Source organism: Scyliorhinus torazame, chromosome 1 (assembly GCF_047496885.1).
Source record: "Scyliorhinus torazame isolate Kashiwa2021f chromosome 1, sScyTor2.1, whole genome shotgun sequence".
Lineage (NCBI taxonomy): Eukaryota > Metazoa > Chordata > Chondrichthyes > Carcharhiniformes > Scyliorhinidae > Scyliorhinus > Scyliorhinus torazame.
Window position 1 is genome coordinate 180,587,051 of NC_092707.1, and position 25,875 is coordinate 180,612,925.

The 25,875-nt window shown below is 48.0% G+C and overlaps 1 protein-coding gene across 1 annotated transcript in view; it reads left to right on the top strand.

The window, feature by feature from the left end:
• The first annotated feature begins 6,167 nt into the window (after positions 1-6,167).
• Positions 6,168-25,875, top strand: part of sf3a3 (splicing factor 3a, subunit 3) — a 52,094-nt gene continuing 32,386 nt past the window's right edge. Inside the window, exons 1-7 of the mRNA XM_072501351.1 lie at positions 6,168-6,343; positions 9,306-9,353; positions 11,898-11,950; positions 15,653-15,758; positions 16,679-16,751; positions 23,996-24,087; positions 25,658-25,740. Coding sequence (XP_072357452.1) covers positions 6,248-6,343; positions 9,306-9,353; positions 11,898-11,950; positions 15,653-15,758; positions 16,679-16,751; positions 23,996-24,087; positions 25,658-25,740 — 551 coding nt within the window. The 5' untranslated portion in view covers positions 6,168-6,247. The remainder of the gene's footprint in view (positions 6,344-9,305; positions 9,354-11,897; positions 11,951-15,652; positions 15,759-16,678; positions 16,752-23,995; positions 24,088-25,657; positions 25,741-25,875) is intronic.

A 25,875-nucleotide genomic window follows, 5' to 3' on the forward strand; every position in this document is an offset into this window, starting at 1 on the left:
GCCAGACAACCGTTCAGAGGAACTAGTTTGTCGACAGAACATTACTCATTGTTACTCTCCTGATTCGATCACGAGAAGCAGCCTCCCACGACGACCACATTCTTACCCGTTCTTGCCGGTTGCTCAGGCAGTGGAGAAGCGGCATTGGTCCGCACCCTACCTGAGGACCCCGCTCTGGTCAGCTACGCTTGGGTAGCGCTCAAACGGCATTGATCACCATCCTACCCAGTTCTTCCACTCATTTCTTACCCGCCGCGCATACGCACCCCATTTTGGCACTTTCAGTTCGAAATTCTTTTGTTTGGTTTTGGCAACCCTTAGGTTGCTTCCGTATGCTACTTACATCCTCAAACACTAGGATGGTAGATCGCACAGGCTGCGAGACGGCTCGCACTATGTCAGTATTTTTCTCGGATGTCTTGTCCCAAATATTTGTTTTTTTTTAAAAATGAGGGAGTCACAGATGGTGACCAATTATAATGGGTAATTGGCAACAAAGGACAGACAGACAGGCATACGAGATCTTAAGCAAGATAATAACAGATATTATGCTTGTGTTCATAGAACTCCGGACCTCAGGACCTTGGAAGACAAAGAAGAAGACCGACAAAGATGAAGACAGCCTTCGTGTTCACCTGGATTGCGCGCGGACGCTACCTTCCTGACCCGTACCACACAAGCCGTGAATGATTCCCATCCCCGCAATACACAGAACCCCGAGATAGCTAGCCCCGCGACAGCTAACAATACCCCGACCTGGTGTGATAAGTTTATCACCTGGTACTCACTATCGTATGTAGTAGAAGCCCTCTTAGTACTGGCGATACTTTGCAGTGTAGTGCAGACACTGAGAGTCAGGAAATGGCGAAAGAGAGCCTACCGCTCTCGCACCCCGGTATACAGTGTGGTAGTATCAGGTATTGCAGTACCCGAGAGGCTGTAGACCATTGAGTAAACCTAGGAGTTTACCATTAGCTCCACCCTGACAGACGGGGTATAAAACAGGTGCCGTCCCAGCAGCCCTCATTCTGTACCGAAGCTGCTAGGGAACAGATCTAGTCTATTAAAGCCTTCAGTTATGTTAAAACCTCGTCTTTGAGTTTAATTGATCGTGCATCATACAGGTTTAGGTCCCCTATTTTCGGATTTCACCAAACCCCCGAACCACTTGACATGAATTAAAGTGCATCTGTTTCTTTTAATGTATTCGGTTAAATAAAGAAATGTAAACCTCTGTGTCTGACTGCCAGGCCAGAGAAATTTGTGTGCTGCTATTTTGTACAGTTTAAGATGTTGTAGATTTTTGGAATTGTTTGAGTGAGGGTAGTTTATTGAGGATAGTTAGCGGTTCCAGTTTTTTATTTTTCTGTAATGCATGCATTAATGTCATAGCGCCCCGTAGAGTTTTATAATAATGTATGTATTTAAAATGATTTAGGTAAAATTGTGTTTCATAGGATAGGGCAGAGTGGAGCATGATTATGGGTGCCCCGTTTGGTCAGAGGACGAAGACTACGCAGTAATGTTATCCTTAACGCTTCGAAGGAGGGAGTGTAGCCATCTGGGATGGCCATGTCCCGATTACAAAATGGACACTTGCAAAGAATGCAGGGAAAATTGGACAATACCGGAAAAGCAAGCTGGTGCAAGGTCTGTCTGTTGATTAGAGCCTTAGCTCTCAGACAGGACTGGTACTGCAGAACCATCTACATACTAATGAGCCATCCCCGGGAACAAAAGGGATGGCTCATTAGTATGAGCCTTAGCATTGTAAGGTAAACAATGCTAAGACAGACATCCCGGCGCCAGAGGAGACTTAAACAAAGCAAACCAACGGCCACCTAGGACACGCCCAGCAACCAGGGAACCCACCCCTCTATTGGAGGAAAATCGATAAGGACAATTGGGAAACGGCCCAATTAATTGGGGCCACGTTCAAGGCCCACCCAAAAGCATTCAAAGCCCTTTTGGGGTGTAAAAAGGACTCCCCAAGAGAGGATCTCTCTCTTGGCCTTGGCTCTCAGCGAGTAGAGACCCGCCAAAGCTACACCAGACCAAGTAAGTTCCAAGTCAACGCACGCTACGAGATAGACGCTCCTAGTTGCTATCCTGTAAACAGCTCAACCCAGCAGCCTCAGAACTGAGCAACGGCCATTGTTTCTCTGACTGAGTGGGCACCCGAAGCTAAGTATACTTAGCTTCGGGTGCCCACTCAGTCAGAGAAACAATGGCCGTTGCTCAGTTCTGGCTTTTAGTGATAGTGATAGTTTAGGTTGTAGAGTTTTATGCAAGAGTAGATTTGACTGTGTGTAAATAAATGAGCATTACTTTTGAACTTACTAACTGGTGTATCGAGTCTTTGATCAGTATTCGGTTTTGAACCTTGTGGCGGTGTTGAAAGATACCTCGCGTCTCTTGAGCAAACGTAATTAAACAGAGCCAAATTAAGAGACAACAGCAAGTTGGCAACAGTCTGGCTATAATCGATGACCATCCGGTGCTTCTCCCCAGTCTTGACGACCACCACTGGGCTCTCCAGGGGCTGTTACTAGCCTCACTGATCCCCTCTCGCAGGAGTTGCTGGACCTCTGACCTGATGAAGGCCCTGTCCTGGGCACTGTAGCGTCTGCTTCTGGTAGCGACGGGCTTACAGTCCGGGGTGAGGTTTGCGAAGAGGGAGTGTGGGGCGACCATAAGGGTCGCGAGGCTACAGACGGTGAGGGGGGGGGGCAGGGTTCCGTTGAACTTTAGGGTAAGGCGCTGGAGGTGGCACTGGACGTTGAGCCCCAGTAATAGGGCAGTGCAGAGATGGGGGAGGACGTAGAGCCGAAAGTTGGTGTACTCTACACCTTGCACAGTGAGGGTCGCGACACAGTACCCCAGGATCTCCACTGCGTGGGATCCGGAAGCCAGGGAAATTTTCTGGGTCGTGGGTAGGATGGGGAGGGAGCAGCGCCTTACTGTATCTGGGTGTATGAAGCTGTCTGTGCTCCCGGAGTCGAAAAGGGAGGCCGCCTCCAGCCCGTTGATCCGGACGGTCATCGTGGACTTCGCGAAGTGGTGCGGCCGGGACTGGTCCAGTGTGATGGAGGCGAGTGTCACAAGACGGTCGGCGGTAGCGGCGGCCATCGTACGGTCAGACGAGCTGGGTTCCCGGGAGGCAGTGGTGGGGTCCCAAGATGGCGACCCCATGAGTCGCACATTGCGGGCGAGGTGCAAGATGGCATCCAGGATGCCGGCACCCATGGGTCGCACGTGTCGGGCGAGGTGCCAGATGGCGTCCAAGTTGGCGGCCCCTGTGGATCGCACGTGTCGGCTGAAGTTAAAGATGGCGGCGCCCACGGGTCGCACATGGCGGGTGGCGCGGCAGCTGGGGGTGGCCCCGACAGGCAGCAGGCAGCGCTGCTGGGCCTAGAAGATTTAGGGGAGGGCGGGGTCGGGCCTGGAAGGCTTTTGCAAAGTGGCCCTTCTTCCCACAGCCGTTACAAGTCGCGTTCCGTGCCGGGCAGCGTTGTCGGGGGTGAGTATTCTGGCCGCAGAAGTAGCACTTCGGGCCTCTGGCATTAGCGGGCCGGTGTGCGGCACAGGCTTGCGTCGCGCCCGGGTCGGTTGATGGCTGCGCCCATGAGGCCCACGAGGGTGCCGCATGGTCAGAGTGTAGGCCCCCATGTTCTGGGAGGCCACCTCCAGTGAGTTGGAGAGCTGGACTGTCTCTGGGAGGCCGAGTGTCCCCCCTTATAATAAACGCTGGCGGATATAGTTCGAGTGCATGCCCACGACATAGGCGTCCCTGATCAGTAGCACCGCGTGCTGGGTAGCCGATATCGCCTGGCAGTCACAGTTTCGACAGAGGATGCGCAAGGCACCAGGAATTCCGTGAGTGATTCCCCAGGGCGTTGGCGTCTCGTGGCGAGGAGGTGCCTAGCACATACCTGGTTGATGGATTTCACATAATGTCCTTTTAGCAGCGTTATCGCCTCTGCGTACGAGGGGGCGTCCCTGATGAGGTTAAAGACTCTTGGGCTCACCCGTGCGTGGAGGACATGCTTCTTCTGGAGTTCCGTAAATTCTCCGTTGAAGGACGCGAGGTATGCCTCGAAGCAGCTTAGACAGTGTTCAAAAGTCTCTGTAGCGTCAGCTGCTTGTGGGTCCAGTTCCAAGCGATCAGGCTTGAGTGAGGAGTTCATCTTGAGTGAAAAGTCCATCTTTAGAAGTTTAGTGTATTAAATTGATACACCATCAATAATAGGCGACGAGTGATAAACGTAACTGAGGTTTTAATACACTAAAAAGCAAACCTCCTGCCTCTGGAACCGAACTGGTTCCGGAGGCGGAGACTTGCCACTTTTATACAGAAGCCCCGAGGGGAGGCGCCACAGGCGGAGCCAGCCTGGACAAGCCCAGGCTTGTACCATACAGCACAGTGAATATAATACAATAAACACAATAATGTGGTTTACCACAGGTTCCCCGCCTACATCCACAGTGATCGGGGCTCCTCCTTTATGAGTGACGAGTTGCGTCAGTTCCTGCTCAGCAAAGGCATCGCCTCCAGCAGGACGACCAGCTATAACACCCGGGGAAACAGACAGGTGGAGAGGGAGAACGCGACGGTCTGGAAGGCCGTCCTTCTGGCCCTATGGTCGAAAAGTCTCCCAATCTCCCGCTGGCAGGAGGTCCTCCCCGATGCGCTCCACTCCATCCGGTCGCTCCTATGTACAGCACTAAAGAGACTCCTCATGAGCGTATGTTTGCCTTCCCCAGGAAATCCACCTCCGGGGTCTCGCTTCCGTCCTGGCTGACGGTCCCAGGGCCCGTCCTTCTCCGGAAGCATGCGAGGAGCCATAAAACCGACCCCCTTGCCGAGAAGGTCCTGCTCCTCCATGCAAACCCCCAATATGCCTACGTGGCACACCAGGACGGGCGGCAGGACACGGTCTCCCTTCGGGATTTGGCACCTGCAGGTTCCCCGGTGACGATCACCACCACCCCCCACCCTACACCGTTTCCCCCGACCTCCACTCACCCCCCCCATGAACTGACACCCGCAGGCCCGCCGGCGACAAGCACCACCAGCCCCGCCCATACACAGTCCCCCCCCCCTTTCGCCGACTCAACATCTGGGTGAAGACTACACGCTCCCAGACACGCAGGTCTCGACGCCGGCACCCACACCACAGCCGGGACTGAGGCGATCATGGCGGAAGGTCAAGGTCACTGACAGACTTGACCTTTATGAACACTTCACCCCCGCCGGACTCTTTTTTAAACAGGGGGTGAATGTGATAAACCACGTTATTGTATTGTACTGTATTGTGCATGCCTGGGCTTGTCCAGGCTGGCTCCGCCTATGGCTCCTCCCCTCGGGCTTCTGTATAAAAGTGGCAAGTCTCCGCCTCCGGACCCAGTTCGGGTCCAGAGGCAGGAGGCTTGCTGATTAGTGTATTAAAGCCTCAGTTACATTCATCACTTGCCGTGTGCTTATTGAAGGCGCTTCAACAAGAGTTAATTGTTGTCTGGACAGAGACCTGTGTTGAAGCAAGCATGGAGTGAGCATATAGCTTGGGCTATACCTTAAGTTGATCTTTTCCTCTACACCTTGCTATAACTGTAACATTATATTCTGCAGTCTCTCCTTCCTTCCCTCTGTACGCTATGCATTGTTTGTACAGCATGCAAGAAACAATACTTTTCACTGCATACCAATACATGTGACAATAATAAATCAAATCAAATACCTTGTATATATACATAGTTATGTATTGTCAATATGTTCACTCTACAAGCCTTTTTGGTGAGACCTCCTGAATGTAACAATATCCCTTGAAAATGCAGACATCCCATTACCAAACTTCCAGCATAATTAGCAAGATCCTATGCCAGAAACCCAGGAGAGAAATCAGAGACATAATTTTCTTTGAACACTGATTTACTGAGTTCGAAAATGTGCTGAAGCTTGGGTACAATTGGCTGTCTCACTGGATGAGATGATGTAATTGCAGATGGTCTAATTGGATGAGGGTTCTCGTCGCATTTCTATTTTGCATCGAAATGCAGAGTTTTATTCAGAAACTTTCCAGTGGGAGCAGGCGGAACCTGGAGGGCGGACCTTTTCTCCAGCGCCTGTTGAGCGGCGGAGCCAGAACGGGAGCTCCTTCTCTTCCGGAAGGCGGAGGACGTCACATCCGGCGGGCTGTCCAATCCGAGAGCGGGTCCGCCAGTCTGGGAGAGTCCGCGCGTGGCCGCCATGGAGACCATCCTGGAGCAGCAGCGCCGCTACCATGAGGAGAAGGAGCGGCTGATGGATGTGATGGTGAAGGAGATGATGGTGAAGAAATCCACGGTGAGGAGAGCGCTGCCCGGGCGTTGCGGGGAGCGCAGAAATTGAACAGCTCAGCCCCCCAAAACAGCGGCTCACCCCCCCCCCCCCCCCCCCCCTGCCCCCACGTACCTCACTCAGCCACACTAGAAGAAAGATGTGATCACTGGAGAGGATGTAGGGGAGATTCACTAGGATGTTGTCTGGGCTGCTGGTTAGGCTATGGTTGTTTTCCTTAGATCATTCAGGAGGTCTCACCAAAAAGGCTTGTAGAGTGAACATATTGACAATACATAACTATGTATATATACAAGGTATTTGATTTGATTTATTATTGTCACATGTATTGGTATGCAGTGAAAAGTATTGTTTCTTGCATGCTGTACAAACAATGCATAGCGTACAGAGGGAAGGAAGGAGAGACTGCAGAATATAATGTTACAGTTATAGCAAGGTGTAGAGGAAACACACCTGATTGAGGTGTGCAGCACAATGAGGGGCATCGATCGACCAGAAGAAACTTTTCCCCTCTGTAGAGGGTTCAATAACCGTGGGCATAGAATTACGATAAGGAGCAGGAGATTTGGGGATAAACGTTTACATCCAGAGGATGTGGGAGTCTGGACCTCACTACCTGAAAGGATGCGCGAGGCGGGAGTCCTCACAACATCTCAGAAGTATTTAGATGAGCGTTTGAAATGCCAATGTATACAAGGCTACAGACTGAGTGCTGGAAAATGGGATTAGAGAAGGTAGGTGTTTGATGCACCCGTTGAGCTTCAGGATGGGTAAATGAGCTAAAATACTTTGTTTACAATTGGCTCTTTCAGGCAGTGCAAGGCCCGGATGCCCTCTGGAACTGTGATTAGGTTCCCGCTGTTGATCCCCACCCTCCAACTCCAACCTCAGTCTTTCCGCTTGTCCCCCCCCTTCTGAAGGATGATCATCTGCACGCAGACACACTGGGCTTTGACAAGCAACCACCTCAGGTTCTGACCTCTGACTGGCGGCAGTGCGGGTCTACTCCCTCCTGATGGTTACGTTAGCACACCTGTGTGCTTCATCCCTGGGATCATGGCCTTGCAACTGCTCAGTGTAGCAGTGATATCCATGACCTCCATACACGTGTGTGGCCATTGAGCTTACTGCACCTGCGTGGGAATGCTGCATAGCCTGCCTGTGAAATGCTGTTCCGTGAAATGGGCTCTGTTGCTTCTGGAATGGGACTCGATCATCCAATGGGAATCCTAACATTTTAAGATCTCCCAGCCTTCTTTTGATCACTGCTGGGAGATTGTGGGTGATTCTGGGAGTCTCCCAGGCAATCTGGGAAGGTTGTCACCCTCTGTCCCCACACCTCAGCCTAACTACTGAAATCCTTGTTCCAAGGAACAGGAACTCGAGCCTGAATTGAAGAAGGGCAAATGTTTAAACTGTTAAATAAAAAATACACCTCAATTGTTCATCTGCTCTGGAACTCAATCGATTTTACACATGATCCAAGGCACAGTGTCTGACAAATCCCCATATGTTTGCACCAGGTCTAACCCGATAGAGCTGCAGCTTGTCTATGTTCATAGAAATGAAAAGAATAAAAGCTCTGCTGATTCTGGAAATCTGGTCCAATACAGAAAGCACTAAAAACACAGCTCTGTTTGGAGAAAATAAATAATTTTGTATTTTAGGTGGAGACGTTCATCCGAACAGCTCTGACAATAGTTTCACATCTGAAATGTTAACTTGTCTGTTACTTGTACAAATAATGACTGACCTGGGCTTACCTCCATTTTCTGAGTTCCCATCTGTTGAGTCTAAACTGAGGGCAGATCTTGAGCTGCCAGTGTGAATGGAACCTTCAAACCCAAAGCAAGTTCTGGTGTGAACCACTTCAGATTCAGTTGAAGTGCAAATGCATCCTGAGTTACTCGCTATTCAGTGTCACTCCTGAATTCTTGTTTGTGTTACTGACTCACTGTTTCTATGGTGACTTAACTGAGTTTTGCAGTAATTTAAAAATAAAAAAAAAATGTTCAAAGCTTTCCAGTAGAGGTGATGCCTGACTTGGGTTTTAGCTTGCATGGCATTGTTAGATTAAACTTTGTTCATTATTATGGTCTTCAAATTAATTGGAGCCATCTATATTAGAAGTTGAATGAGCTTGGTTGTGGAGTAGGAAATTCCTTCCACTTGCACATTCAGAATGTAATGCATTGTGGAGTCTGTTCAATTGTGATCACTTGATTAGTGGTAACAACAGCACAGTCTTATTACATTGCTGAAAGGAAATCAGTTTGCTTTGGAGTAAGAATTATGCACCCATCTATTGTAGGTATTTACCCTTGTGTCCCAAAGTGAATTTTTAGCAGTCGTTCAGCTTAACTTGGAAGCGATTATAAAGTATAGTATGGCTAAGCTGCTTCTCTTCAATGTTATATTGGATCAGATAGTGAGCCTTTTTCAGTTATAGAATCATAGAAGCTTACAGCATGGAAACAGGCCCTTCGGCCCAACCAGTCCATGCCGCCCAGTTTTTACCATTGAGCTAGTCCCAGTTGCCCGCACTTGGCCCATAACCCTCTATACCCATCTTAGCCATGTAACTATCTAAATGCTTTTTAAAAGACACAATTGTACCCGCCTCTATTACTACCTCTGGCAGCACATTCCAGACACTCACTACCCTCTGAGTGAAGAAATTGTCCCTCTGGGCCCTTCTGAATCTCTCACCTTAAACCTATGCCCTCTAGTTTTAGACTCCCCTACCTTTGGGAAAAGATGTTGACTATCTACCTTATCTATGCCCCTCATTATTTTATAGTTGTTTTACATTAGCTTATGAAGGGAGAAGTAAAACTTTATTTGTACGTCTGAACAAGTGGGTGAAGCTCTGCTGGTGAAAAGCAATTTTGACTGGTGAGGCCAGGATTCGCAATTCGACCACTTTGGTTGTTTTAAAAATCATTTAACTTTTTAATTTCTTTTCCAGCTTCGAGACCAGATCAACTCTGATCATCGTGGTAGAGCAGTGCTTGATGTAAGTAAGATTGTTGTGACCTGACCTTTGGATCTGTCTGTTATTTTAGGCTTGCTCTTAATTTTGTTTGCTTGCAGTAAAATAAATAGTATAGGCCAGGTATGTGTAGATTTGTTATCGCTCTCAATTGTGCAGTAGTTTAATTTGTTCCCTATTAGACACACACAACTTCATCCTCAATAATTCTCAATTTCATCATCCTCAATAATCAACAGTTTCATCATTCAAGTGTCATTTTAGTAGGCCACATACTTGATGGAAGTTGATCAGTTTTCTTTTTTCCTCAAAAGCATGTGAACTTTCATGAGCATTGATGGTGCTGTATGAATATGAAATAACTTCAATAGTGATTGAAATTGTTCACACACGTGTACCAGCCAGGTTTATTATATAATGACCTGATTTTGATTCCCCCATCGAGGTCCCCTTTCAACCCAGCTCTCGCTAATACTGTCCGTTTCCATGAGAACCATGTCCTCAATGGAATAACCCTAACTTCCTATATTTTGCAAATTTCTGATGCACAGAAAATAAGTTTGCTATGATTTGAATCTAGGTTCATGTAAGAATTTCCATGCACACCTTAATGGGCTCCATCTGCGTTCAAATTCTCCTTTGATATGGAATTGTCAAACGAGCTCCCATTCATTGATATACTAGATCGGAAATCTGCCAGGGGTTCTACTACTACCGCAACCATCATTGGCCTGTATACGCATGGGACTCCCTACAGTTCCACACACGATATGATTGGTCTTATCACAACCTCATAAATAGGGCCTGAGCCATTTGTTCACTGTGCAAACTTGATATCGAAATAGGACGTCTCAAAGCTATCCTGCGGAATAATGGCTATTCTGATCAGATTGCTGCCCACTGCATAGTGCTTAAATTTATGGGTATAAGGCCACTACATACGGTCCTGAAAAGTGCCCAGTCTACCGCACTTTACCTGGAAGGGTAAAGTGTCTCAAAATACGAGCAACAGATGAAGTGAGTAATTTTGTGCTGCTACTGTGCAGTAGCAACACAAGTGGTGTTCTGCACTAACAGGATGCTGCCATCAAGCTGAAAAGGCGTTCTGCCCACAATGGAAATGGGCATGTGCATTTCAGTACCGGTGTGATGCCAGGTATGTCGGCCATGCATCGCAATGATTGGGGGATCGTTTCAAACAACACAACCCTTCAATTTTTTCAATCCACACTGAGTACAGAGCAAGGAAGTTATGCTGAACATATACAGGACACTAGTTAGACCACAGCTGGAATATTGTGTACAGTTCTGGATGCTACATTATAGGAAGGATGTGAATGAGTTCAAGAGAGTGCAGAAGAGGTATACAAGAATGGTTCCAAGGATGAGAAGTTTCAGTTATAAGGGTATATTGGAGACGTTGGGATTTTTCTCCATGGAGAGAAGAAGGTTAAGAGGAGATTTTATAGAGATACTCAAAATCATGAGGGGGCTGGACAGAGTAGATGGGGAGAAACTGTTCCTGCTGCTAACAGGATCAAAAATGAGAGGGCATATTTAATATGATTTGCAAAAAGAAACATATGTGATGTGTGAAAAAGTTTTTTCTCACAATGAGTGGTTTAGGTCTGGAATGCACTGCCTGGAAGTTTAGTGGAGGCATGTTCAATCGAGGTATTCAAGAGGGCATTAGATAACTACTTGAATAGAAACAATTATGCAGGGGTATGGGGAAAAGGTAGGGGAGTGGCACTAAGTCATGATGCTTGTTTGGAGAGCCAGTGCAGAAATGATGGGCCAAATGGTGGCATCCTGGGCTGTATCAATTCTGTGAACTGAAATATAGTATCCAACATTCGGTGTAATGCTCGTGATTGTTCACCCCTTGCTAAGTAACTCCATTGTGCTAAGAATTGCACTAACAACCAATTTAAGAATATCAGTCACAGAGCGGAACACTAACACGTACTGGAAGCTACATATATTCACACACAGGGCCGTGTCTGTTGCATATGTCTATGAATTGTGTCTTTTTGAACTAAACAAAAAGGTGGGGGACAGCCAATCCCTGGTTCTTCCCTACCGCAATGCCTTGACCAGTCGGAGTCCACTTGCCAAACAACCAGCACTCTCCTCTTATACAGTAGAAATTCTTCCCTTTGGGATTTGGTATTCTTGCAATTCTGTCTTAATGAGTGCACAATGAAAATTTCTGTAAGCATGTCTCTTATTTTCCAGCAACGCTCCAGTTCTGTGCTATTAAGTGACTATAATGGTCTTTATTTAAAGGAGCATTTTCTCTTTTTCTTTGTGAACAACCAATCTTCAATTCCAGTACACTTTGTTTTGATTGAAGGTGCTGAGTTTTTATTTGCAATGACTGTGACAGGTTAGGCTACAATTAAGAGTAATTTTTTAATATTCTTTAGCTGGCAGAACTTGGTCAATTAAAATCAAAGTTAGCAATGTTTTAAAGCTTGGAAATTATTTTGTTTTAAGTGCTGGTTACCGGCGCCTGTTCCTGTTGTAATTGGATTAACTTTTGAGGTATCTTCATTTATTTTCCAGAGATACATGGAAGTGGCTGGAAATCTAAGAGACTTGTATGAAGATAAAGATTGGTATGTATTATTACTGGTGTAATAATGTCAGATAATTTTGTATTTGGTGACAAATACCATACAACTTCAGAATTTTAGAATTATTTATTCAATTAGCAATGAAACATATAAAACATCATATTTACTGCATGAATGATGGGATAATGGAACAGTTACACAAGTATGGTGCTTCCCTCTGGTGAGGGTAGCACTGCATTGACAAGCAACTCGTCTTCTGTTGTGCTTAGTTGTTTTTTGTGTTGCACTAATACTGGCCATGAACTTCCATGGCACTCTGAGTTGAAATGCCGCTCTGCTCCTACTTACTTGGAAATGAAGCCGCTCCTTTTTAACTTGACCGTCTTACTCAGCCCAGGTCAGGACAGTGTAGTGTGGCAAGTTCATAAGGCCCTGTGTGGAGGGCAAGAGAGTTTGAGGCGAGGAAGCCACCCCTTTTTTACCGCCCTAGGTGCCATTAAGCAGATAAGTTTAAAAGTCTAGCCACTTTGAGAAGTTTGGGAGCAGGTAAGTTTATAAGGTAGGATTTTGGGGTGGGGGCGGGGCGGAAGGGAGTGACTGCTGTGGGTAAATCAGGGGTATCCGGAGGGTGGTGTGGGGGCAGGGTGGGGGGGGGGTGTCCCTGGAGTCTACAGGGGTGACCTAACTCTAATAATATTGTCACCCAGAAGTTAGAAGTGGTTTTAATTCCTCTATGTTTCCCTGGGTAGTTCTAGCTGTAAGACAATCAAAACCACCTGAAACTTGCAATTTGAAAAAAAAAATCTTATTCAAATTGTCAACATTTAAACATTTTTACAATAAATAAACCCAATCCTCCCCATGACTGCAACCAGGTCTCCAAAGTGTAAAATAACCAAACCCCATCTCTTGTGGAACCCCTCAACTGCCACTCTCAGAGCAAATTTCACCCTCTCCAAACACAGGAACTCACAGCCACACTGAGGCACAGGGGGGAGAAGCTGACCTCCACCCAACAGAACTTGTCTGCGATCAATCAGCAAAGCAAAATCTAAAAGACATCTACTCTCACACCTGTCTGCAGCTTCAGCAGGTCTGACATCCCGAATATGGTCTCCAAATTCACCTGTAGAACCTCAGACGTGCTGAAACACGTCTCCAAACATTTCTCCAATTTTGGCCAGGACCAGAACATATGAACATGATTAGTAGCCCCTCCCACACCGCTCACAGCTATACTCCACCCCCTCAAACAGCTGGCTCATCTTCGCCTTCATTAAGTGCACCCTGTATTCCACTTTTAACTGAATCAACCCCAGCCTCTCGCACAAGATTGAGGCATTTACCCTTCGCAGCACCTCGCCCATAATCTCCCAACACCATCCCCAACTCTTCATTAGCGACAGACAGCATGGTTTTGTATGAGGGAGGTCATGTCTCACTAATTTAATTGAGTGTTTTGAGGAGGTGACAAATATGATTGACGAGAGAAGGGTTGTGGATGTTGTCTACATGGACTTTAGTAAAACATTTGATAAGGTCCCTCATGGCAGGATGGTGTAAAAGATTAAATCACATATGGTCAGTGGTGAACTAGCTGGATGGATTCAGAACGGCTTGGCCATAGAAGACAGAGGGTAGCAGTGGAAGGGTGTTTTTCCGAATGGAGGTGTGTAACTAGTGGTGTTCCGCAAGGATCAGTGCTGGGACCTCTGCTGTTTGTAATATATAGAAATGACTTGGAAGAAAACGTAGCGGGTCTGATTAGCAAGTTTACAGATGATGCTAAGGTTGTGGGAGTTGCGGATAGTGATGAAGATTGTCAGAGAATACAACAGGGTATAGATGGGCTCCAAAGTTGGGCGGAGAAATGGCAGATGGAATTTAACCCGGACAGATGCAACGTGATGCATTTTGGTAGATCCAATTCAGGTGGCAATCTATAAAATAAATGGCCGAAGCATAGAGCCACAGAGATCTGGGTATGCAGATCCATAGATCCTTAAAAGTGGCAGCACAGGTGGAAATGGTGGTAAAGAAAGCATATGGCATGCTTGCTTTCATAGGACGGGGTATAGAGTATAAAAGTTCGAAAATTAAGTTACAGTTATATAGAACGTTGTTAGGCCACATTTGGAATACTGTGTCCAATTCTGGTCACCACACAACCAGAAGGACGTGGAGGGTTTGGAGAGAGTGCAGAAAAGGTTTACCATGATGTTGCCTGGTATGGAGGGTATTAGCTATGAGGGGAGATTGAATAAACTAGGATTGTTCTCCCTTGAGAGACGGAGGCTGAAGGGTGACCTGATAGAAGTTTATAAAATTATTAGGGGTACAAATAGGATGAACAATTGGAGGCTTTTTCCCAGGGCGGAATTGAAAATTACAAGGGGCCACAAGTTCAAGGTGAGGGGGGGAAGGTTCAGTGGAGATGTGCAGGGGAAGTTTTCTTCACAGAAGGTGGTGGTGGCCTGGAATGCACTGCCAAGTGAGGTGGTTGAGGCAGATATGTTCGTGACCTTTAAGACTTATCTGGATAGGCACATGAACAGATGTGGTATAGAAAGATACAGGTGGTTGGTCAAGATAGAACACGTGATTGGTGCAGGCTTTTTAAAAAAAAAAAAATCCAAATGAAACTATTTTGAGATTGTCGTTCGCATTTGTCCTTTTTCTAGATAAGTATTCCGATGTCGGTAGAGTTTGAGGAATTGATGAAGGACCTGTTCCTATGCTGTATCGTTCTTTGTTCTTGCTCTATCCCACTTGGCCTTAATCCTTTCCATGGACACCTTATCCTCCTCCATGATCCTACCATGAATTGCTGAAATGACCTCCCCCTCCAGCCCCACCACTGACAGCACCTCCTCCAGCAACGAGGAGGACAGTGCCACCGGAAAGTGAAGTTTGCAATTTAAATCCGAGTTTTGGTTGGTTCCTACTGCCTGGCAGTTGCCTAATGGAAGTTTGAAATTCCTGGGCAATTGTGCAGTCCTTGTGTGAGGACTCCCCAGCAGTTGTTCAGGCTACCTCACTGGGGATCGCAAGTATGGACAATTAAAAATGTATTCCTTCTACAGGAATACTCCCCTGTATTTTAACCTGTCAAAGTGCTTCTGCCTTTGTAAGTAACTCAAAATTACAGCTTTCCAATCCAGTTTAAAAACAAATGAAAATATTTTCTTTGATTTTTATCAGTGTTTGACAGATATTCCATAGCTGTCCTTTGACTGCATGTGCATCCTAGTTGAAGTCTATAGGGCAGCACGGTAGCATTGTGGTTAGCACAATTGCTTCACAGCTCCAGGGTCCCAGGTTCGATTCCTGGCTTGGGTCACTGTCTGTGTGGAGTCTGCACGTTCTCCCCGTGTGTGCGTGGGTTTCCTCCGGGTGCTCCGGTTTCCTCCCATAGTCCAAAGATGTGCGGGTTAGGTGGATTGGCCATGCTAAATTGTCCTTAGTGTCCAAAATTGCCCTTAGTGGTGGGTGGGGTTACTGGGTAATGGGGATAGGTGGGGTTACTGGGTAATGGGGATAGGGTGGAGGTGTGGGCTTGGGTGGGGTGCTCTTTCTAAGAGCCAGTGCAGACTCGATGGGCCGAATGGCCTCCTTCTGCACTGTAAATTCTATGAAAAAAATTTTTAGTGCCCTGAAGGTTGATTTATTGCTCTTATCTATTTTGTCTGTTACATTGTGGATAATGCAGTTCTTCACATTATTATGGTTTTGTTTTGCTGACAGTATGAGGAAGGATGAGTTAAATGCCATTTCGGGACCAAATGAATTTGGAGAATTCTATAACCGGCTGAAGATGATCAAAGAATTCCACAGAAAGCACCCAAATGAGGTTGGGACTCAATTCGGAATAAATTACATTTTTATAAAAAGCCTGTCTGTAATTAGTGCCATTTTGGAATTTAAAAATCCACTAAATGACTTAATTCACAGAGTAAAATGCTTGTATTTAGATAATGACATGCAGTATAAGAATATGTAAAACAAATTGCTGAGTTTTTCATGAACTGACTGGAGACCTTTTGTTGCAAGTTAAATAATTTGGGTTGTCGATGCTCCCTGTGAGTAGATTCTACAGCAAGTGGGGATAACTTCTTTGTCATCGTTTGTTTGATTTCATTGAGAAAGATCTAGCTCATTGCAAATGTGGAATCTCAAAAGCCTACATTCCAGTGCAGAAGTCATATGCATTTGCACTCTGTTACTGCATTGGTTTGATCCTGTAACACTTGAGGACAGTTAAATGTCTCTTTGTATGTCATTCCAGGTTATTAATCAAGACATTTAGGTCTTATATAAACATGTATCCTTATCACTTTACCACTGCCCTTGTAGCCTGCATGTCCCACAGTTTACAGTTTGCTTTTTATTAAAATTTAGAGTACCCAATTCTTTGTTTTCCAATTAAGGGGCAATTTAGCACGGCCACTCCACCTACCCAGAACATCTTTTTGGGTTGTAGGGGTGAGACCCACGTCGACACTGGGAGAATGTGCAAACTCCACACAAACAGGGGGCCGGGATCGAACCTGGGTCCTCAGCACCGTGAGGCAGCAGTGCTAATCACCGTACCGTCCCTCACAATTTACAGTTTGCTATTATTTATTAATCAACTTGTAACTTGTACATGTGATATGATGTGAAATAAAAATAATATAAATGTTTCAATTAAGATGAATATCTGTCATCTTGAAATTAAAAATTCAAATGAAACTATTTTGAGATTGTCATTCGCCTTTGTCCTTTTTCTAGATAAGTATTCCGATGTCGGTAGAGTTTGAGGAATTGATGAAGACCAGGGATAATCCAAGTGAGGAGGCACAGAGTAAGTCTGCACAATTTTCTTTAAGGTTTCTGATTTTCTTTAAATATGCAACGTCACAGTGACCCATTGGTTAGCACTGCTGCCTCACCGCTCCAGGGACCCGGATTCAATTTTAGCCTTGGGTGACTGTCTCCCTGTGTTTGCATGGGTTTCCTCCCACAGTCCAAAGATGTGCAAGTTAGATGAAATGGCCATGATAAATTGCCCCTCTGTGTCCAGGGATGTGCAAGTTCGGCTAATGGGTTTTTGGGATAGGGTGGGGAAGTGCACTCGGGTGGAGTGCTCTGTCAGAGAGTTGGTGCATACTCTTTTAAAAAAAAAAAAAAAAAAATATTTATTAAGATTTTTTGACAACACAATTTTTTCTCCTTACAAACAATAACCCCCCCCCCCCCCCCCCCCCCCCGTAACAAAATAACACAGAATCGCACTGAGCAAGCTATATACATGGCAAAATGGTATATTTACATAGCTTTATACACTGGCTCTCGCCCGCACGTGCCATTTTCCCCCACCCTCCATGTTATCTCCCGCTCATCCATCCCCTCAAACAGTCTCTCGTTCCCCCCCCCCCCCCTCCCAAGGGTTGCTGCTGCTGCTGACCGGCCTTCCTCTAACGCTCCGCGAGGTAGTCTAGGAACGGTTGCCACCGCCTGTAGAACCCCTGCGCAGACCCCCTCAAGGCAAACTTAATCCTCTCCAACTTAATGAACCCGGCCATGTTGTTTATCCAGGCCTCCAGGCTAGGGGGCTTTGCCTCCTTCCACAATAACAAGATCCTTCTCCGGGCTACTAGGGACGCAAAGGCCAAAATTCCGGCCTCTTTCGCCTTCTGCACTCCCAGCTCATCCACTACTCCAAATATTGCTAGCCCCCAGCTTGGCTTGACCCGGACTTTCACCACCTGAGATATTGCTCCCGCCACTCTTCTCCAGAACCCCTCCAGTGCCGGGCATGACCAAAACATGTGGACATGGTTCGCCGGGCTCCCTGAACACCTTCCACATCTGTCCTCTACCCCAAAGAACCTACTCAACCTCACGCCCGTCAAGTGCGCCCTGTGAACCACCTTAAATTGTATCAGGCTGAGCCTGGCACACGAGGAGGAATTAACCCTACTTAGGGCATCAGCCCACAAACCTTCCTCGATCCCCTCCCCCAGTTCCTCCTCCCATTTACCCTTCAACTCTCCTGCTAGGGCTTACCCCTCTTCTTTCATCTCTTGGTGTATTGCCGAAACCTTGCCCTCCCCGACCCATACGCCCGAGATCACCCTGTATTGAATTTCTTGTGCCGGGAGCAACGGGAATTCCCTGACCTGTTGCCTCACAAAAGCCCTCACCTGCATATATCTAAATGCATTTCCCGGGGGAAACTCAAACTTCTCCTCCAGTGCCCCTAGGCTCGCAAATGTCCCGTCAATGAACAGGTCCCCCATTCTTCTAATCCCCGCCCGATGCCAGCACTGGAACCCCCCGTCCATCTTCCCCGGGACAAACCGGTGGTTACCCCTGATCGGGGACCACACCGAGGCTCCCACTGCACCCCTGTGCCGTCTCCACTGGCCCCAGATCCTTAACGTTGCCGCCACCACCGGGCTCGTGGTATACTTTGATGGCGAGAACGGCAGCGGTGCCGTCACCAACGCCCCCAAGCTCGTTCCTTTACAGGACGCCATCTCCATCCCCTTCCATGCCGCCCCCTCTCCCTCCATAACCCACTTGCGGATCATCGCCACATTTGCTGCCCAGTAGTAGCTCCCTAGGTTTGGCAGCGCCAACCCTCCTCGGTCCCTACTGCGTTCCAGGAACCCTCTCTTTACCCTCGGTGTCTTATTCGCCCACACAAACCCCATAATACTCCTACTTGCTTAAAAAAGGCCTTGGTAATCACGATGGGAAGGCACTGAAACACAAACAAAAACCTCGGAAGGACCACCATTTTGACCGACTGCACTCTACCCGCCACCGAAAGCGGCAACATGTCCCATCTTTTGAAGTCCGCCTCCATTTGGTCTACCAACCTCGTCAGATTCAATTTGTGTAGGGCCCCCCAACTCCTAGCTATCTGAATCCCCAGATACCGAAAACTCCCCGTCGCCGCCCTCAGCGGTAGGTCCCCTATCCCTCTTTCTTGGGCCCCTGCCTATAATACAAAAAGCTCACTCTTCCCTACATTGAGCTTATAGCCCAAACTCCCTCAGAGTCTGCATGACCTCCACCATCCCCTCCATTGGGTCCGCCACATACAACAGCAGATCATCCGCGTATAGCGACACCCGATGCTCTTCTCCCCCGCGGACCACCCCCCTCCATTTATTAGACTTCCTCAGTGCTATGGCCAAGGGTTCAATCGCCAATGCAAACGGGGCACCCCTGCCTCGTTCCTCGGTACAGCCGAAAGTACTCCGACCTCCGCCGGTTCGTCACCACACTCGCCACCGGGGCACTGTAAAGGAGCTTAACCCAGCTAATAAACCCTCCCCCGAACCCAAACCTACGCAACACCTCCCAGAGGTACTCCCACTCTACTCGGTCAAAGGCCTTTTCCGCGTCCATAGCTGCCACTATCTCCGCCTCTCTCTCCTCCGACGTCATCATTATCACGTTTAAGAGCCACCGCACGTTAATGTTTAATTGCCTGCCCTTTACGAATCCCTTCTGGTCCTCATGTATCATCCCCGGTACACAGTCCTTAATCCTCGTGGCCAGCACTTTTGCCAATAACTTAGCGTCCACATTGAGGAGCGAAATCGGCCTGTACAATCCACATTGCAGTGGATCCTTGTCTCGCTTCAGAATCAAGGAAATTGTCGCCTCCGACATTGTCGGGGGCAGGGTCTCCTCCTCTCTTGCCTCGTTAAAGGTCGTCACTAGTAGCGGGGCCAATCGGTACACATACTTTCTATAGAACTCCACCGGGAACCCATCCGGCCCTGGGGCCTTCCCCGCCTGCATACTCCCCAGACCCCAGCCACCTCTTGCTCCTCCACCCTCGGGAACCGCAGTTGGTCTAGGAATCGTCTCATCCCCTCTTTCTCTCTCTCTCTTCTCCTCTCTCCTCCCCCCCCGCGCGGGCTGAGATCTGTACAACTCTTCATAGAAGGCCTTGAATACCTTGTTTATTTTCGTTGCACTCCGAACTGTGGCTCCCCCTCCATCTTTGATTCCCCCTATTTCCCTCGCTGCCGTCCTCTTACGGAGCTGGTGTGCCAGCATCCGACTGGCCTTTTCCCCGTACTCGTAGGTCGCCCCCTGCGCCTTCCTCCACTGTGCCTCCGCCTTCCCCGTGGTCAACAGATCAAACTCCGTCTGGAGCCGTCGCCTTTCCCCAAGTAATCTCTCCTCCGGGGCCTCTGTGTATCTCCTGTCCACTCGCAAAATCTCCCCCACTAACCTCTCCCTTTCCATGCCCTCTGTCTTCCCCCTATGAGCCCTGATGGAGATTAGCTCTCCCCTGATCACCGCCTTCAACGCCTCCCACATCACCCCCACTCGCACCTCCCCGTTATCGTTGGCCTCCAAGTACCTTTCGATACACCCCCTCACCTTCCCACACACCACCTCATCGGCCAACAGTCCCACGTCCAGCCGCCACAGTGGGCGTTGGTCCCTCTCCTCTCCCAGCCCCAGTTCCACCCAGTGCGGGGCATGGTCCGAAACGGCTATGGCCGAATACTCCGTCCCCTCCACCCTCGGGATGAGCGCCCTGCCCAGAACAAAAAAATCTATCCGGGAGTAGGCCTTGTGCACGTGGGAAAAGGAAGAAAATTCCCTGGCCTGCGGTCTTGCAAACCTCCATGGGTCCACTCCCCCCATCTGATCCATAAACCCCCTGAGCACCTTGGCTGCTGCCGGCCTCTTTCCCGTCCTTGATCTGGAGTGGTCCAGTGCTGGATCCAACACTGTATTGAAGTCCCCTCCCATTATCAGTCCTCCTACCTCCAGGTCCGGAATGCGCCCCAACATTCGCTTCATGAATCCAGCATCATCCCAGTTCAAGGCGTATACATTTACCAACACCACCCACGTCCCTTGCAACCTACCACTCACCATCACATATCTCCCTCCATTATCCACTACGATAGTCTTGGCCTCAAATGACACATGCTTTCCCACCAGAATTGCCACCCCTCTATTTTTCGCGTCCAGTCCCGAGTGAAATACCAGTCCTACACATCCCCTTCTTAACCTAACTTGGTCCGCCACCTTCAGGTGTGTCTCTTGGAGCATAGCCACGTCTGCCTTCAGTCCCTTCAAGTGCGCGAACACTCGAGCCCTCTTCACCGGCCCCTAGCCATCTCCTTTTCTAGGCCAGACCCGTGTCCGCGTCTCCCTCACCCTCCGGTCCCCCAGCCGGGGGACCTCCGTCCTGACCACCTCTTCTGTGTCCCATTCCCTTTCAGCCAGTGCAGCAGCAACCCTTTTTCTCTTCCCCCACCTCCCCCCCCCCCCCCCCCCCCCCCCCCCGCCCCCGCCGCTAGACCCCTGTCTAGCTTTTTTGCTCCCCCCATATCACTCCCGTAAGTCAGCTGACACCTGCTGACCCCGGCTTCCCCCGCCATACCTTTGACCCCCCCGTGTGGGAGTCTCCCCATCAATATATGTTCCTTCGTTCCCCTTGCCGCCTTTCTTCCTGCGCGCGGGAAAAGAACCCCGCGCTTTCCAAAGCCTGCCCCGCCCCCTCTGGCGCAGCTCCTGTCGCGGCCTTGTCTCTCTCCCCCAGCCCATATAACATTCCCTGCATGTGATTGACCCCCTGTATACAACAACCATCGTACTGTAACCCTCAAACACCCCCCACCCTCAAACCCTTAATTCGAGTCCAACTTTTCAGTTAGTATAAAGGTCTACGCCTCTTCGGGCGTTTCGAAGTAGTGGTGTTGGCCATTATGTGTAACCCACAGTTGCGCTGGCTGCAACATTCCAAATTTCTCTCCTTTCCGATGCAGCACCGCTTTGGCCCGGTTGAAACACGCTCTCCGCTTAGCGACCACCGTGCTCCAGTTCGGGTATATTCTGATCTCTGCATTGTCCCACTTGCTGCTCCGCTCCTTCTTGGCCCATTTCAGGACCCTCTCTCTGTCCGTAAACCGGTGAAATCTCCCCACCATCGCCCTAGGCAGCTCATTTGCCTTGGGCTTCCTCGCCAGCACTCGGTGCGCCCCTTCCAGCTCCAGCAATCCCAGGGGGGCCTCTGCGCCCATCAGCGCCCTGATCATTGTGCCCGCATATGCCGTGTCGACAGCCCCCTCCACTCCTTCTGGGAGACCCAGGATCCTCAGATTATTCCTCCTCGACCTGTTCTCCAGGTCTTCGAGTCTTCCCGCCCACGTCTTGTGTAGCGCCTCGTGCCACTCCACTTTCACCGCCAGGCCCAAGAGCTCGTCCTCATTCTCACTCACTTTGTCCTGGATCTTCACCTCGTGGCCTTTCTGGGTTGCCCCAGTCCTTCAATTATTGCCAACATAGGCGCCACCATCTCCTTACGCAGCTCCTCCAAAGCAGCGCTTGATGAATTCCTGCATCTCCTCTTTGTCCCCGGCCGCCGCCATTTTGCTTGTTTTCCTTCTCTTCTCCCGCTGCTCCAGTGCCACTTTTTTGGCCGTTTCGCTGCGGGTCCGGTCCATACAAGTTAGTAGGGGACCTCTCTCCTCACTTCCCCACGGGTTGGCTGTGAAAAAGGTTCCTTTGGGGCTCTTCTATCGAGCCCGAAAGTCCGTTTTCGCGGGAGCTGCCGAATGTGCGGCTTAGCTCCGCATAGCCGCAACCGGAAGTCCGTTGGTGCATACTCAATGGGCTGAATGGCCTCCTGCACAGTTTGGATTCTATGATTCTAACATTAAGATACTATCGTTGGGAACCTGGGGCGTCATTCTCCGACCCCCCGCCGGGTCGGAGAATCGCCGGGGGCTGGCGTGAATCCCGCCCCCACCGGTTGCCGAAGTCTCCGGCACCGGATATTCGACGGGGGCGGGAATCGGGCCGCGCCGGTTGGCGGGCCCCCCCGCTGGAATCTCCGGCCCGGATGGGCCGAAGTCCCGCCGATAAATTGCCTGTCCTGCCGGCGTGGATTAAACCACCTTTTGAACGGCGGGACAAGGCGGCGTGGGCGGGCTCCGGAGACCTGGGGGGGGCGCGGGGCGATCTGGCCCCGGGGGCCCCCACGGTGGCCTGGCCCTCGATCGGGGTCCACCGATCCGCGGGCGGGCCTGTGCCGTGGGGGCACTCTTTCCCTTCCGCCTCCGCCACGGTCTCCCTCATTTCGGAGGCGGAAGAGACTCCCTCCACTGCGCATGCGTGGGAAACTGTCAGCGGCCGCTGACGCTCCCGCGCATGCGCCGCCCCGAGATGTCATTTCCGCGCCAGCTGGCGGGTCAACAAAGGCCGTTTTCGCCAGCTGGCGGGGCGGAAATTCCTCCGGCGTCGGCCTAGCCCCACAATGTTGGGGCTCGGCCCCCAAAGATGCGGAGCATTCCGGACCTTTGGGGCGGCGCGATGCCCGTCTGATTGGCGCCGTTTTGGGCGCCAGTCGGCGGACATCGCGCCGTTTCGGGAGAATTTCGCCCCTTGTTTCAACACGGGATATCATGGAAATTTATTCGAGTCAGTAGATTATAATAGCGTTTTAATGGTCCGATTGCACTAAACATTCCATTGATGACCATGAAATACAAAATGCTATTAAAACAGAATGTCATATATTTCCATTCATCTAAGTCGAGAGATTTTCTTCCAACCTTTATAACCTGCTTATTGTTCTTGTAAACTGTGGCAACTATATTTAACATTTAATGCTATACCAACAGGTAGGAGGTACCTTGTTATGTACGACATCCATCTATATTTGATACTCTTAACCCCTTTAGTTTTCAAATTTAGTATCATTTCTACATGACATCTAGCCAATTTAATGTGCAAAATATTTACTAAGTTAAAGTATCTAGGTTATTTGCACCTGCATGAATGTTACACGGTTTACTTCTAAGTTGCGCAAAAGCCTCCAACAGCATATCATTAGCATGATTAATGCTTTGAGCATTATGAGATGATGTTTTATTTTGTTCACAAGCAATATTTCTGCAACTTAACATTCCTCTCTGCAATATATCAGTCTCCGTCGCCTCTTGTCAATATTTCACAATTGCTTTTATGAATCTTAGTACAGATTCTCACTATCGACGTACTCTAGCTTGTGATTTAAATACATGCAAATTAAAATTAAATAACATTTGTTTCTTACAGATCTAGTGGAGTTCACAGATGAGGAAGGATATGGACGATATCTCGATCTTCACGACTGTTATCTCAAATACATTAACTTGAAAGGTTCAGAGGTAAGTCACAATGCAATGGAAGGAAATTGGTTGTCCGGAAGTTCAATAAAGCTTGGGATGACGCAGAGGTTTAATACCTTGTAGCTGGGCCGGTTTAGCTCAGCGGGCTAGACAGTTGGTTTGTAATGCAGAACAAGGACAGCAGCGTGGGTTCAATTCCCGTACTGGCTTACCCGAACAGGGCCGGAATGTGGCGACTTGGGGCTTTTCACAGTAACTTCATACTTGTGACAATAAAAGATTATTATTATTATCTTGCTTGTTTTCTATTGGCGTGCTAGCCTGAAATCTCCATTAAGTTCACCTTGGACATAGTAGTGGAAGATGTGAAGGGAAAGTCAGGAAGTTCCATGCCATGAAGAAATCAGGTGAATGCTCCACATGGCCACTTCACATGCAGCTGGTTACTTTTCAGTTATAAAATGGAAGGTGAACATCCATATTATAGAGGTAATGGAAAAAGATTAAAAGTAAATTAGCAATTGGAGTGTAACCACAATTGTATCTCTACTTATTGTACTGAGGCATTAATTTTCTTCTTGACATATTAATTGACGAATCATGAAAATTGTGTTGAATAGAGGTTTTATAAAGGGACTTGGGTTTTGAACCAGACACAGGTTGACTGGTTCTGTGAATTTGTTTAAATTTAATCTGTGGGGATTTACCATCATGCAGGAGTACCTTTTTATCCTGTACACCGTTGCAGTGGTTTACTATTGTTAATTTGGTTCATGTGAATATTCATTTCTTTTTCAAAAGTCATAATCTTCAAGAAACAAATTCATTTTGGAGACTAGTATTGTTTTGTAGTTTACAATGCCATTATCTTGGAACGATCTGTCTGGACTGTATGCAGAACAAAACTTTTCACTGCACGTCGGTACACGTGACAATAAATCAAATCCAAATCATTGGCTACATAATTGTCGGAGCTGTAAGTGCCAATTTCAGAAATATTCTAACATAATTAGAAGCATTCAGTTAATATGTATGTAGTATAGCACCATTAATATAACCGTTGACGTAAGTTTGGATAATGTTCCCTCTGGTGGCATGTTGTTGGATCTCCCTACCTGGATTTTTTTGTTCAGTGATGAAGCATTACTGATCTGGCTGTACTACAGGTGCTTGTCTGAAGTATTGTAGTGAGTTCATATTCATGTTAAATGTCTCTAGGTGCCCTTTTACAGATGCAAAGATGACTATAACTCTTATATCCTGTTAGATTTGCAAAGATGAATTTCTGTGGAATCGAAGTCCTTGGCTTGTCTAAATAATGAAGTGTTATCACAAACTGTATTGTTATGAACATTTCAGTAAAAGATAATGCCAAGCATATGAAATATTCCTGTAACTAACTTGGATTTTGATAAAGCACATGTAGTGTGCTGTTAGGGATATTACTGGGAGTAATGTATCCAGGGACACAGCTGACACTTCCATGTTCAACTAACATTGGCCTGAAAACCAGCATTTGCAGCATGAAACAGTTTGTGATGTCTCCCATCTGAAAGTAATGGTTTGTAAAACTCTCGAGGATTTCATAACTAATATTTTCTTTTTCCAGAAATCTGATTATATTACCTACTTGATCACATTTGATCAACTTTTTGATATTCCGAAAGAGAGAAAAAATACAGAATATAAGCGGTAAGTGGGATTAATTTGTGTTCAGACTACAAATCCTTTTTCGTTGAGATGCTGCTGTTCTGTACTGCTGTTAAGACAAAAGCTGTTTTTCAGCAATCACCTTTTTAAGTAGCAGGATATTAATGGTTAACTGGG